The 11,965-nt window shown below is 35.5% G+C and overlaps 1 protein-coding gene across 2 annotated transcripts; it reads right to left on the reverse strand.

Annotated features, from left to right (window-relative positions):
- Positions 1-990: 990 nt before the first annotated feature.
- On the reverse strand, positions 991-11,700 carry zc3h15 (zinc finger CCCH-type containing 15). Of its 2 annotated transcripts, NM_199888.1 has the most exon segments (10): positions 991-1,984; positions 4,647-4,779; positions 4,943-5,056; positions 5,261-5,407; positions 5,823-6,008; positions 6,119-6,210; positions 6,746-6,901; positions 10,573-10,684; positions 10,777-10,878; positions 11,517-11,698. In NM_199888.1, coding segments are annotated over 10 exon segments (1,302 nt in total). In that variant the 5' UTR covers positions 11,592-11,698; the 3' UTR covers positions 991-1,799.
- Positions 11,701-11,965: the final 265 nt, after the last annotated feature.

An 11,965-nucleotide genomic window follows, 5' to 3' on the forward strand; every position in this document is an offset into this window, starting at 1 on the left:
ATTATATATTATTTTTTAAAGTAATAGGTTAGTTTACTCATTACTAAGAAAAGTAACACTACGTAAATCATGTTACTAGTAATCCGTTACCTTATCATTGGTTTCATTAGCTGAGAAATTGATACAAATTTTCATTTTCCTTTTAAAAGGAGGTGTACTCATTTATGCATAAAGGTTTAAAATATTAATGGATTAGCCCTAGAATTAATAACTTGTTTACATTAATTAGATTTTTTTAATGATCTGAGTCAACATTTATCTGTATTTTTTGAACAACAACACTAAATCTTATGGCAAAACACATCAATAAAACGTTTGAATTGTACGGATAATTAAATCTGAATTCTTTTGGTAAATTCTTCTAGTCGTGAATTGACAAGAATTAACATGTACAGTATTAAAAAAATAGAACATTTAGACGAAATTTTGTAGTTTGTAATTTTCCCAATAAACTTTTAATTTATATGTATCTGTTTAAATGTAAATGTATCTTTCTGTTCAAAGAAAGTGACCACTGTTATTTTAATGGATATAATGGTATTAAAACTGTTTTAACGCACCAAACATTGTCTTTATTCACTGAGAAATGGATACAAATATTCATTTTTAAAAGGTAAACTCGTTTACGCATGGGTCAAAAATGTTGAACTTTCTATGATTTTCCATCCCTAGCATTAATGAAACATTTACATTTGATTTTAAAAATCTGGATAAACAGTATTGACCAATAAAACACTAGAATTCTACTGATAATTTCTACTGATAAAAAAAGGCCTTGTAAATTCTAATAAATTGAAAAGAATTCACATGTATTCCAACAAGCATGTCAATGTGTTCGTCAGTAATGTAGCCCATGACAGATGAGCTCTTTAATTACATTACCAGATATTGATAATACAATAATCAGGTTTTATTTAGATCCAGGTTCACCCACGAATATTTCAAATGTCTTGACCAGTTGGTCTCAAACACATTGGACAATCAGGCAAATTTACTCAAAATCAGTAATCTGATATCCTTTTATTTACAATTTCTTGTGGTGTATTGTGGTGGGGGCATTTTAAAACAAATGAATTCAAAATGACAGACATATTACTAGCTCATCTCACAAACCTCTCGCTTCCAAAAAAACCCTTCTGACAGCAATTCTGATTAGTAATGACATCCGCATCTTCTTCCGTAAGGCCACATCCAGGAGATTTCACATTCAACACCTCAATCCGATCAACCGATTATTGAACAACTTAACATCAGCATCACTGTTTCACCATTTACATTCTGATCCTGATACAGGCATGCAGTTGGTTACATGTTTAAAGTCTGAAATGATCACCTGACCCTTGGTTTTCATCAAAGCAACACTTCATTAGCAGGAAAGAGGAGAAACCAGTTGGCAATAGTGCTCAAGGAGGACATCTGAATCATTTCATACGCATGACCTTACAAAGATGATCACTAAATCAAATCTTTCAAAAAGAGAATGCTGAAATATCAAATCAATAGCCTCATAAATATTTGGATTATGTTCCTGCTGTAGAACCAGACCCTCACTTGACTGTGCTTTTTTGGGGTAGACTGTAATAACAATGATAACAAAAGAGCCAAAACCAAATTAAATCTGAGAGAGAGAGCAACATGATGTACATCAGTCTCTCCTGTAGCGTCCCGGGACATCTCGAGTGATGAGAGTGCGTATTGCAGGCAGAGCAGTTTCTGACATGGCGGTTCTGGTTATTTGTGAAAATAGTCATTCACTTCAAGCCATGTGTAGTTCATGTATAATGCATCAGTCCCAGTGTTCACTCGTCCAGGTCCAGTGTGTTGAGTTCCTCCTCCAGTTCGTCCAGGTCCTCGCCGGTGAATAGGTTTTCGTCTACTGGCACTGCCTCTGACTCTTCATTGGTTTCGCCGTCCTCCAGCGTCTGGTCCTCGCTGTGCTCTCCGTTCTCCATGGTTCCACCAGAGGCCTCGCTTAACTTATTGTCTGAAGTGAAAAAAACAGAGATGAGCAACATGAGCAGGAACATGTGGAGATGGAGAAGAATCAAAGACATTTATTAACAATAGCTGAGACCTGACTGTGTTTAGATAAAAGCAAGAGGTCCATTTAGTTAAAGCACATTTTCTAATGCTGTCAAATAAGTAATCACATTTAACATATGCTTGTATTTACGGTTTAAGATTTATTATGCATAAGAACTGAAGAATTCATCAAATATGAATCAATAATACAATTTCTTTGTCTGTACTGCAATGAGAGAATGCAGCAGTATCTGGAATGTTGTGTTGTTTTTATAATTAACTAGGAAACAGTTCAGACCACAAGCCAAGTTTAACCCTAATATGGTTAACACATTCATTGTTAACGCATGTGACAGTACAATTTCAAGCTAATTTACATTTGGGCACAAGAAATTATTAATTATGCAACTAGAACAAAGATTAATTGTATTTATTAAAACAAAGCCTAAACAGCAAACTCAGTTCCAACTCAGTTCCTGGAAGGCTGCAGCTCTGCACAGTTTTACTCCAACCCTGATTAAACACCTGATCAATTTAATTAAGTCTTTCAGGTTTGATTGAAACCTACAGGTTATGCCGCGCAGGGCCGGAGTGGGACTGCTTTTCAGCACCGGAGTTTCAAGCCTCAGTTCACGACTGACTATATTAAAATAAAATATGTACACCTACATAAGTAACCCAAACGATATTATGTCTTAACACTAAAAATGACAAAAAAAAATTAAAATAAAAAAAATAAATAAATAAAAGACTCGGTGAGGTTGAACTTAGGTCAGCGGCGTCGTAACGCAATGTTGACCACAGTACCACAATAGCGCTGTTATGCTGGTTTTTCTCCCCTTTTTAGATTTATGGTCAAGTTATGTCAGATTTATTAACGTAGTGAATAATCTGACTTTCATTGAGCAGGTGTAATATTCATTAATATAAATTATTCGAATTCTTATATTCACCAAGGTGCCGCTGTTTGGGGTCGAATGATAGTTACATCATCATCATCATTAACCTGCAGGCTGCATTTTGCTTTACAGGGCAGCGAAAAAAAAAAAAAAAAAAAAGAGCGGAGCTGCGACGAAAAAAAAATGAACAAAAAGCATGCGGCTATGGTCAAATAAATGAAAAAAGTGTGACTGCTGAGAGTGCAAGCAGCTAGGGACACTGGCCCTCGCAGCCAAAAAAAAAAAAATGGACCGGCCTACCGGAAATTCTCCCGGTTAGCCAATCCGGGCCTGCGGTCACACTAGAGTCTGAGCATGCACAATTTTGTTGTGTGACTATGCAAAAAAGGGCAAAATTAAACAAGATGATTAGACATTTAAAAAAGCAATTGGTCCAAAAATCAAAATTTCTGTAGAGGTCATGTTTTGAACTTTGATTGGCTTTACATAGCCACAGGAAGCGATATATCCAGCTTTGGAACTAAACTAGGCAGCAGTTCTCCAGAAACCGAGTGTGTCATCCCTGATTTACGGTGTAATTTTACATTTGATTGCATTGCTATTTTAACTACTTTTACCAAAATAAAGTTAGAATATCCAGAAAACCCTAAAGCACTATAATTATTATTATTATAAGTCTATTTCATTTATATCTTAGTTCTATTATATTAGTTTATGCCCGTAATTTGTTAAATTACACATTTTAATAAACACACTCCCTACAAAATGATCCCAACGTAAGATTATAAAATTGTCTTACAAAATTACATTACTATCACAATATTGCCGGGTTGGGCAGGTAAAAATAGCATAGGCGGGTTGACAAAATTTGGGCGGTTTTGAAACCTAAGTTTTATAGGCAACTTATTTAGCAAAACATGACTGTGTGCTCCTACTCCATTCAGTTAGTAGTGACCAGTGCATAGCGCAAACCACGGGGGTCCACCCGCAAGAGGTGAAGGAAAGTTGTATCAAAATCTGACTACTTGGACGAATCTGTTCGCACTCATCATGCATCGCCTGCAGTTACAGCGGTTTATCATAAACCTTTTATCTATTTTTTTTTCTGCAATTGACAGCAGGAACAAACATAGAAGCGTTGTCTGATTGACAAGCAGCACCTAGTTTTGTTCAAAAGAATTTAAGATAATAATACCCCATTTTGAAATGAAAACATATTCTAATAGGTAGTGTAATCGACAAAACATTAAGTGTAGTGTGTGGGTAAGAGGGGAGCTGTTTCGATGTGATCCAGGTTATGTTTTGGTTATGTGACTGCAGGTGTTGTTTGCTGTATGGTTAAAAATTATGACTGTAAAGTAACTAGGTTAATTTTGATTTTAATAAAATAAAGTAAAAAATATTCAGCTAATATTTTAGGCGTTTTTGTTCAGGTTTTGGACAGCTTTTAGGCTGGATAAAGTCAGCTATATCTGACAACACTAAATATCGCATAAAAACAAAATACCACTATGTCAGCTATTTCCAATATCGTACAGCTCTAATAGTGATTATAAACTTTGCTATTCGGCAAATCGCACATGAAAACTGCATTTGATTTAACTCTTAGCCCTACTTTCTACACATCAGCACGTTCCTACTGAAATGCTAAATTGTACCAAGACTTCACTTTTTGCATTAGAAACAAAACACGTCATATAAAAATATTCTGAAGCATCTCATCACCATCTATGTCGTTTGTGGGTGGAGCTTTGGCTGTAAACCGGTCCGCTGATGCCACTGTTATACCCGCATTATCCACCTCTTTAGGAATAAATCTAGCGATGTCAATGTCCTGCACCTCCTCTGTGTCCTCCACCTGCACACATAATCATCTCATTAATGCTGAAAGACTCAATAAATCAAAGCATGACAAATAAAGAAAAATGTGATTGATTTATAAAAAATACCCAAGGTAAAAAAAAAATCAGCATCTTAAACCCATGTGGCAAAAATGATTCCTGCAAACTTTTTTTTCTCACCTGGTTAGACATTTCATAATTATAGTCCTCTTCGGCGTATTTAGTATCATCAGCCTCCTCGTCGTCATCATCAACAAGCTCAGGTCTGAACTCAAACACTTCCCTTCCGCTGACCTGCAGGAAATAGGAAAACATGGGATTAGTATTAATAAGCACAACAGACAACACTAGCAAAAAAAAAATGAGAATATAAAAAATACAAAAGCAAAATCTCAGAGCATCAGTCAAAATAGTCTTTTCATTCAGAAAAATGAATTTTAATGCTGATTTCAGCATTTTAACAGGCAAGCAATGAATGAAGTGACATTTTTTACTCACCCCAAGTGCTCGGCCAGCTTTAAAGTCTGCTTTCTTTCTCTCCATGTCCTGTTCTGCTTTAGCCAGTTTCTCTTGCCTTTTCCTTTTCTTCCAGGCCAAGAAAGTTTCAAGAGTAATTCGAGTGACGTTTGCTCCCAGAAGAGATCTCTAAAATGAGAACAGTTATAAAGTATTAAAAGACTTTAAAAAAATCATTAACAGATCCTACAATTTTGGCATATTTCACCCATACTATAATGTTTCTCATCATTTACTCACCTTTCACTTGTTCCAAATATTTGTTGGTCTTTCTTTCTTCTGTTGAACGTAAAAGAACATAGTTTGAAGAAAGCTAAAAACCTGTAACCAACTTCCATAGTATTTGTTTTTCCTTATATGGATGTCAATGGTTACAATTTTTTAGCTTTCTTCAAAATATCTTCTTTTGTGTTCAACAGAAGAAAGAATCTCATAAATGTTTGGAACCACTTGAGGGAGAGTAAAGAGGGAGTACATTTATGTTAACTATCTATTAGCTAACAATTAAGTGAACTATCTCTTTATGATGTCTTTTCCTGCTCACCTCAGTCTCGATCAAATCCTCCAGCGAGATCTCCTCTTCGTTCTTCTCCTCGTTCTTCTTGTCCTTCTTCAGAACGAAGCCCACAGGAAGAGCGTGCCGGTACATACAGTTGTCTCCTCCCCCAGGACAAACCCAAAACCAGCCATATTTGTTGTTTTCAATAGCATCTAGGAAATACTTGCAAACCTTGAATAAAAGATCGTTTGTTAATATCAATTATTGAAATCAACTGGAATGGGGTAAAAAACTTGCAACTTTAATCATGATGAATTCTGTAAACTCATGTCAGAACCTACAATTTGTGTCTTTGCCTTCTTTTTTTCAGCTTCCCCGTGTTTCTTGTTCACTACCTCCTCAAGTTTCTTTTCATCCCAGTTTTCCATGGTGTCTACAAACAGAAATGGCAACAGAATTAATTACATAGAAGCATGCATTTCATGAGAACACTTTCTGTTAAACAAAGTATTTTTTTAATTAATCGAATTGCATAGTAGGAAAAACATTATTTTCAGGTTATATTGTTAGTAAGTCAGGTTACCAGTTGTCAACATTTTTCAAAATATCTTCTTTTGTGTTCAACATAAAATAAAAACCTAAATAACAAGTGAAGGGTGAGCAAATAACTGAATTTTTCACTTTTGAGCGAAATATCTATTTTTTTATGTAATATAATTAATAGATATTTCACTCAAAAATAAAAAATTCTGTTATTTGATATATATATATATATATATATATATATATATATATATATATATATATATATATATATATATATATATATATATATAAAATGGTAATATAATTACAACAATAAACCAAAAATACAAATGTCTAAATTTAATGGAAAGCTTTTTAATTCAGAATTAAGATACTAAATACTAAAAATGTGTAATCCCATATGAAAACTATTCTGGACTCACCCTTCTCCAGCAGCTCATCATCTCTACCGTCCACATACAAGCTTCTTTTTTCGCATTTTCTCTCCAAAGACAGGTCATGAGAAAATTTACACTTATCACCTTTGGTGCACTGGCCTTGCTTAAAGAAAGCACAAAGCACTGATTTGGGATCCACGCCTGAAATAACACAAAAACAAAAGAGAAATTAAAATAACAACCATCAATAAGACAGAAAAAAAAGCAGCTTAAAATAAAATAAATGGAGAAAAATACAGATGGGCAATGTTCAATCCAAAGCAGGACAATCTAGTTATCAGGAAGCCACAAACAAAACTAGGACAGAAGTAACTGATATACAGTTGCACTGCAGAGTCTTATAAAATATTTTACTTCCTCAAAATTGTCCGTTGTCCTTCAGGACATTTTTCCTCGAAACTAAGCTTACTAAAACTATTTGTAAGATTTATTTGACATTGAATTTTTGTGAATTAATATCCAAAGCTTTCAGAGCCCTTTAGAACTCATATGGTTTAAAAAAAAAAAGTTATTATTGAATTTAATCAGAGTTCAGCACAACAGTACAACAACAGAATTCATACATTCTTTTTTTTTTTTAAATGACAATTTAGAAAAGACATAACTAAATGTGTAAATATGCTAGCTCGCTTCATTTACTAAACAACATAAGAATAGTATCTATGCTCTCTTGACCTTATTCTGCAATGCAGAAGTACGCTCATTTTTGTGATAATTTCAGAACTTCTGATTCAGTTGGCAGAAATTACAAAACATAATAAACAGCAGAAAACAGTCGAACTTTCTCTACAACTAAATGTTAATGACTCTACATAAAAGAAAACAATTCAGTATAAATCATAAGTCGTTTTTAACATCAAAAAAAAAAAAAAAAAAAAAAAATCAATGGAAGTAAATGAGACCGAATATCTCAAGCCAATAAGATTCCAATAGCTGCATTAGCTCGTACTTGATGATTAAGTTCAATACTACATGTGGTTAGTTAAGTTGGTTGAAATTATCATCACGGAAAACACCAAGTATTCTAATAACAAAGGAGAATATCAAAACATTTTGTGTACCCCAGATTAAACATTAAGCTAACCTAATCAACTTTCTAGGGATGTACGATATATCGGCGGCCATATTGTTATCGGCTGATAAATGCTATTTTTAAGATTATCGTTATGGATCTGATGTCTAAATTAGGCCGACATCTTTAAGCCGATAAATTACTTAATTGTTGCCGCGTGGGTGGAACATGTTCAGACTTGTTCATGGTGCTCTCCTCACACTGATTATTCCTTCAAAGTCCGTCCTTTCTTCACGTGGTATTGGTGTGCGTTAATAACTCAGTAAGTAACTATTATCCTCATAATTGTAGATATGTTTGATTGAGTGCCATTGTGTATTTTGCTCCAAATCGCCTCAGGAAAAAATATTACATATGAAAGTCTTTCCTGCTCTGTCTCTTTGTTGTGTTAGAGATAGCAGGGAGATTTACTTATTACACTTATACTCCAGGGCAGAATGATATTAGTTTCGGGGTGAACTCTTTTAGTTGCGGCCGGTGAATGAATCGAGGACCCGTGTAACTTGGTCTCATTGTGAAAAAAGCGCTCCTCTTTTCTGTTTCTCCCTCTTCGCTTCACACACACACACGCACGCGCACACACACACACACACACACACACACACACACACACACACACACACACACACACACACACACACACACACACACACACACACACACACACACACACACACACACACACACACACACACACACACACACACACACACACACACACACGTCACAGCCTTGAGCCTTCACAGATCGACAACAGGGGAAAGCCTAGGTGCACCGGTCACTGAATCCTGCATACGGGCCAAACATTCTGTCTTTATATTCTGCTCTGTGTTTGTCATACAGTCATCTGAGCTCAGTAATCAGGTTTGTATCAATATCCGAGGGCAAATCTGCACCCTCACAGCGGTTTATCATAAACTTTTCATCGATCATTTTTCCCGCGATTGACAGCAAGAACGAACACAGAAGCGTTGATGCTACATGTGTTCAAAAGAATCTAAAACGCTAAATACGATGAATTAATTCCGCATTTTCTAAAATAATACATTCTGCCTCTAGCTTTTCACTTGTACAGTGGCTCAGAGCTTTCAAAACACCTCTAAAAAAGGCTTTTTCGAACATGACATATTTGTACACATGTACATTACTGTAACCCATTTTATTCAAGAACATTTAAGCTGGTTTTAGTCCTTAGCTCTTTCATTTTCATTTTGTTTAAAATATATTTTACTTGCTTGTTGATTAAATCCCATTTTGTTATTTATCCTTTTTAATTTTATGGAACAGTCAATTTGCATGTTAATTTGCTATGAAGAAAATGAAAATGTATTTATTGCATACTGATTTTTGTTAAAATGGTGTTTATAGGTCTTTATAATCACCTTGCAATTTTGAAATCATAGCTTTTTTGCTTTGAGTATAGGCTATTCAGTTCAAAAGAGCTGAGTTTCAGCTTTTATGAAGTTTGCTATGTAAAAATAGAACATTTTGAATTATTTATAATTATCGGCCCATATATATCGGCTATTGGACTCCAAGTCTAAAGAATTATCGGTTATCGGTATCGGCCAAAAAATTCATATCGGTGCATCCCTATAATTTTTATTAGCGATGAGCAGAGTGAACATGTAAAATCAATCCCTGACATTAGATGGTGGGTAATGAAAAACAGAAATGCCCTGGTAAACAATGTAGTGCGCAACTTTACATTTCTGACAAGAGATAGTAGCTATGTATCCAAACAAAAAGGCAAATTTATTTTATGTGCAAGACTGGATTACCAAATAAAAGACATGCGAAGTAAGCAGTGTTTCCAGTCAAAGAGAACAAAATCGTCACTTCCTTATTAACTGGTGCCAAATATCAACAGAAAAAATTGAATTAGCTGCAGTAGGAGAAGCTGTGTGAATCTTTTTTTTTTCATTTAATAAATGACTTGCACCTTAGAAGGCAATCCTGAAACGTAGTGAATGCGTGGTGGCTTTTGAAGGTGTGAGATGTGGAGCACAGACGCTTTTAATTCTGGAGGTCATTAATATTATAAAAAAACTAATACCGAGATGGTTAAGGTGTTTTAGAATGACCAAAACAACATTTCAGATGTTTTACAATGTGCTCAGTCTGCTGGTGTGTCCATTCACAAACATTTTTATCATCACATGATCTCGTTTAACAAAATCACATGACTTTTTTTTAATGCGCATGCTAAAAATTTGTTAAGTAAAAGTGTTTCCATTAAAGTTTATGTGCATCTTTTCTTATTGAATAAAAAGTTTATCCTACTCAGTTTTGCGCAAATATTTTTTCATGTGCATTTTTAAAACATTGTTTCCATAAAAGTTTTTTTATGCACACATCCAAAATGCACATAAAAATAGGTGGATGGAAACATAACTTGTGACATGCTGCCACTTATCAGACAGTTCTTTGGTTACAGACACCAATGTAAAAGCAGCTCCACATTCATCTTGCCTCTGTGCATTTACTTCGTCATTAGAAAAATTTGCTCATCTAGATCGTTTTATGCTCAAGAGCCACCAAGTCATGTTTGCTGTGCCTTAAGCACCTCCAGGCATGTGAAGAACAGTGCCGATCTCATTGATCAACCCAGATTTTAATACGGCGTGTCAAATCATACGGTTTTATACCATATTTCACATGCTCAAACTTAGGTTCGAGTGCTGCTTCAGGCTGCAATTTTCACTGAAACATTTTGTCACTCACTCAAAGGACCAGTTACCTTTGCTGACTTTCTGAGCTGCCACCACTGGCTTAAACAGCTCATTCAACTCAGACAGCTCCTTCTTCTTGTCATCCTTCTTTTTGGTCTTTTCAGACTCAGCAGCAGCAATCTAGCAAAGAAAAAAAAAACACATAATAAATTTTAGGACACTGCCCTAAAATCTAAAACTAAAAAAAGTCCATCACAAACAAAAATCATTACCTGACGTGCATTCTGCTGTCCAAATTTGACTTGCTGAGTCACAGCTTTGATGAACTTCTGTTGTTTAGCTCCCTTCTTGTTTTTCAAACCAAAAGTTTTATCCTGTTAAAAAACAAATTGCATTTAGTGACAGTGACATGACTTCAAGAAGGGCCCGTATTGACACAAATAGGTTACATAATCTAATGATAACAGTGAATGCATCAGCATGTGATGCTTGTAAAACAAGAGCACAAATAACTGCCATATATAGTCACAAACAATATTATCATAATAAACATAGTTATATGCACGCAGCAAAGTGACAGATCTTCCTGTATAAGTAAATTATAACATAATACTTATAAAAAATAACACTAAAAGGCTCAAATGCTATAGAGAACATTAGCTAAATAATTTCATTTTGAACTAAAAGTCTAACGACCCCTATGATGGCTAAAAATGCCATCTACTCTATACGAACAGCTCACTACAGTAGGTTTTGAAACACAATCAGAGTGTGTCTAGCTAGCAGTAGTTTAGCTCAGTTTCCCATAGTTCTTCCCACTTTAATGACATCCAAGTTATGGATAACAGATTGACAAATAAAACTAGCGGTGTTTAGCAAATATCTAACTGCTTATCCGGTTATTCTTTGAAACATTTTAGTGTAAATGTGATGAAGAGCTGGAGAAATGCGCTGGTGTGTGAGGCCCAGAGTTCAACATGCTGCTTGAATGCTAAAACGCCGCAAAGCTCACCTCGATGATCTTCTCTTTCTTCTTCTCTTGGGTTTTCTTATTGGCTGCAGCTGGAGCAGGCTTTTTCGGAGGCATATCGCTGAAGACGGGCTGATATAAAGCGTAGAAACCCAGAAGCCGTATGTCTGTTAGAACCGTATGCTCACAGGTAAGCGTAGGCTAACCGCACTAGCAGCCCCGATGCATTCTGGGAGGGGAGCGCGCGCGTGATGAGTGCACGTGGCACGACAGCGGCATCTAGAGCGCGCTGTTGAAAATGCGGTCCCTATTTTGACATTAGTGGTAAAATGTAAGGGACTATATCATTTATTCATTTTCTTTTCGGCTTAGTCCCTTTATTAATCAGAGGTCGCCACTGTGGAATGAACCGCCAACTTGTCCAGCATATGTTTTGAGCAGCGGATACCGTTCCAGCAGCAACCCATCACTGGGAAAGAGGACAGGTTTCT

Source organism: Danio rerio, chromosome 9, assembly GCF_049306965.1.
Source record: "Danio rerio strain Tuebingen ecotype United States chromosome 9, GRCz12tu, whole genome shotgun sequence".
In the NCBI taxonomy this organism is placed as follows: Eukaryota; Metazoa; Chordata; class Actinopteri; order Cypriniformes; family Danionidae; genus Danio; species Danio rerio.

Coding starts and splice junctions, on each gene's coding strand:
- zc3h15 (XM_073911632.1), bottom strand. CDS start 11,591: ATGCCTCCGAAAAAGCCTGCTCCAGCTGCAGCCAATAAGAAAACCCAA. Junction 10,685..10,776: donor GACAGCAGAATGCACGTCAG/GTAATGATTTTT, acceptor TTTCTTTGCTAG/ATTGCTGCTGCTGAGTCTGA. Junction 5,558..5,792: donor AAAGACATCATAAAGAGATA/GTTCACTTAATT, acceptor TACGTTCAACAG/AAGAAAGAAAGACCAACAAA.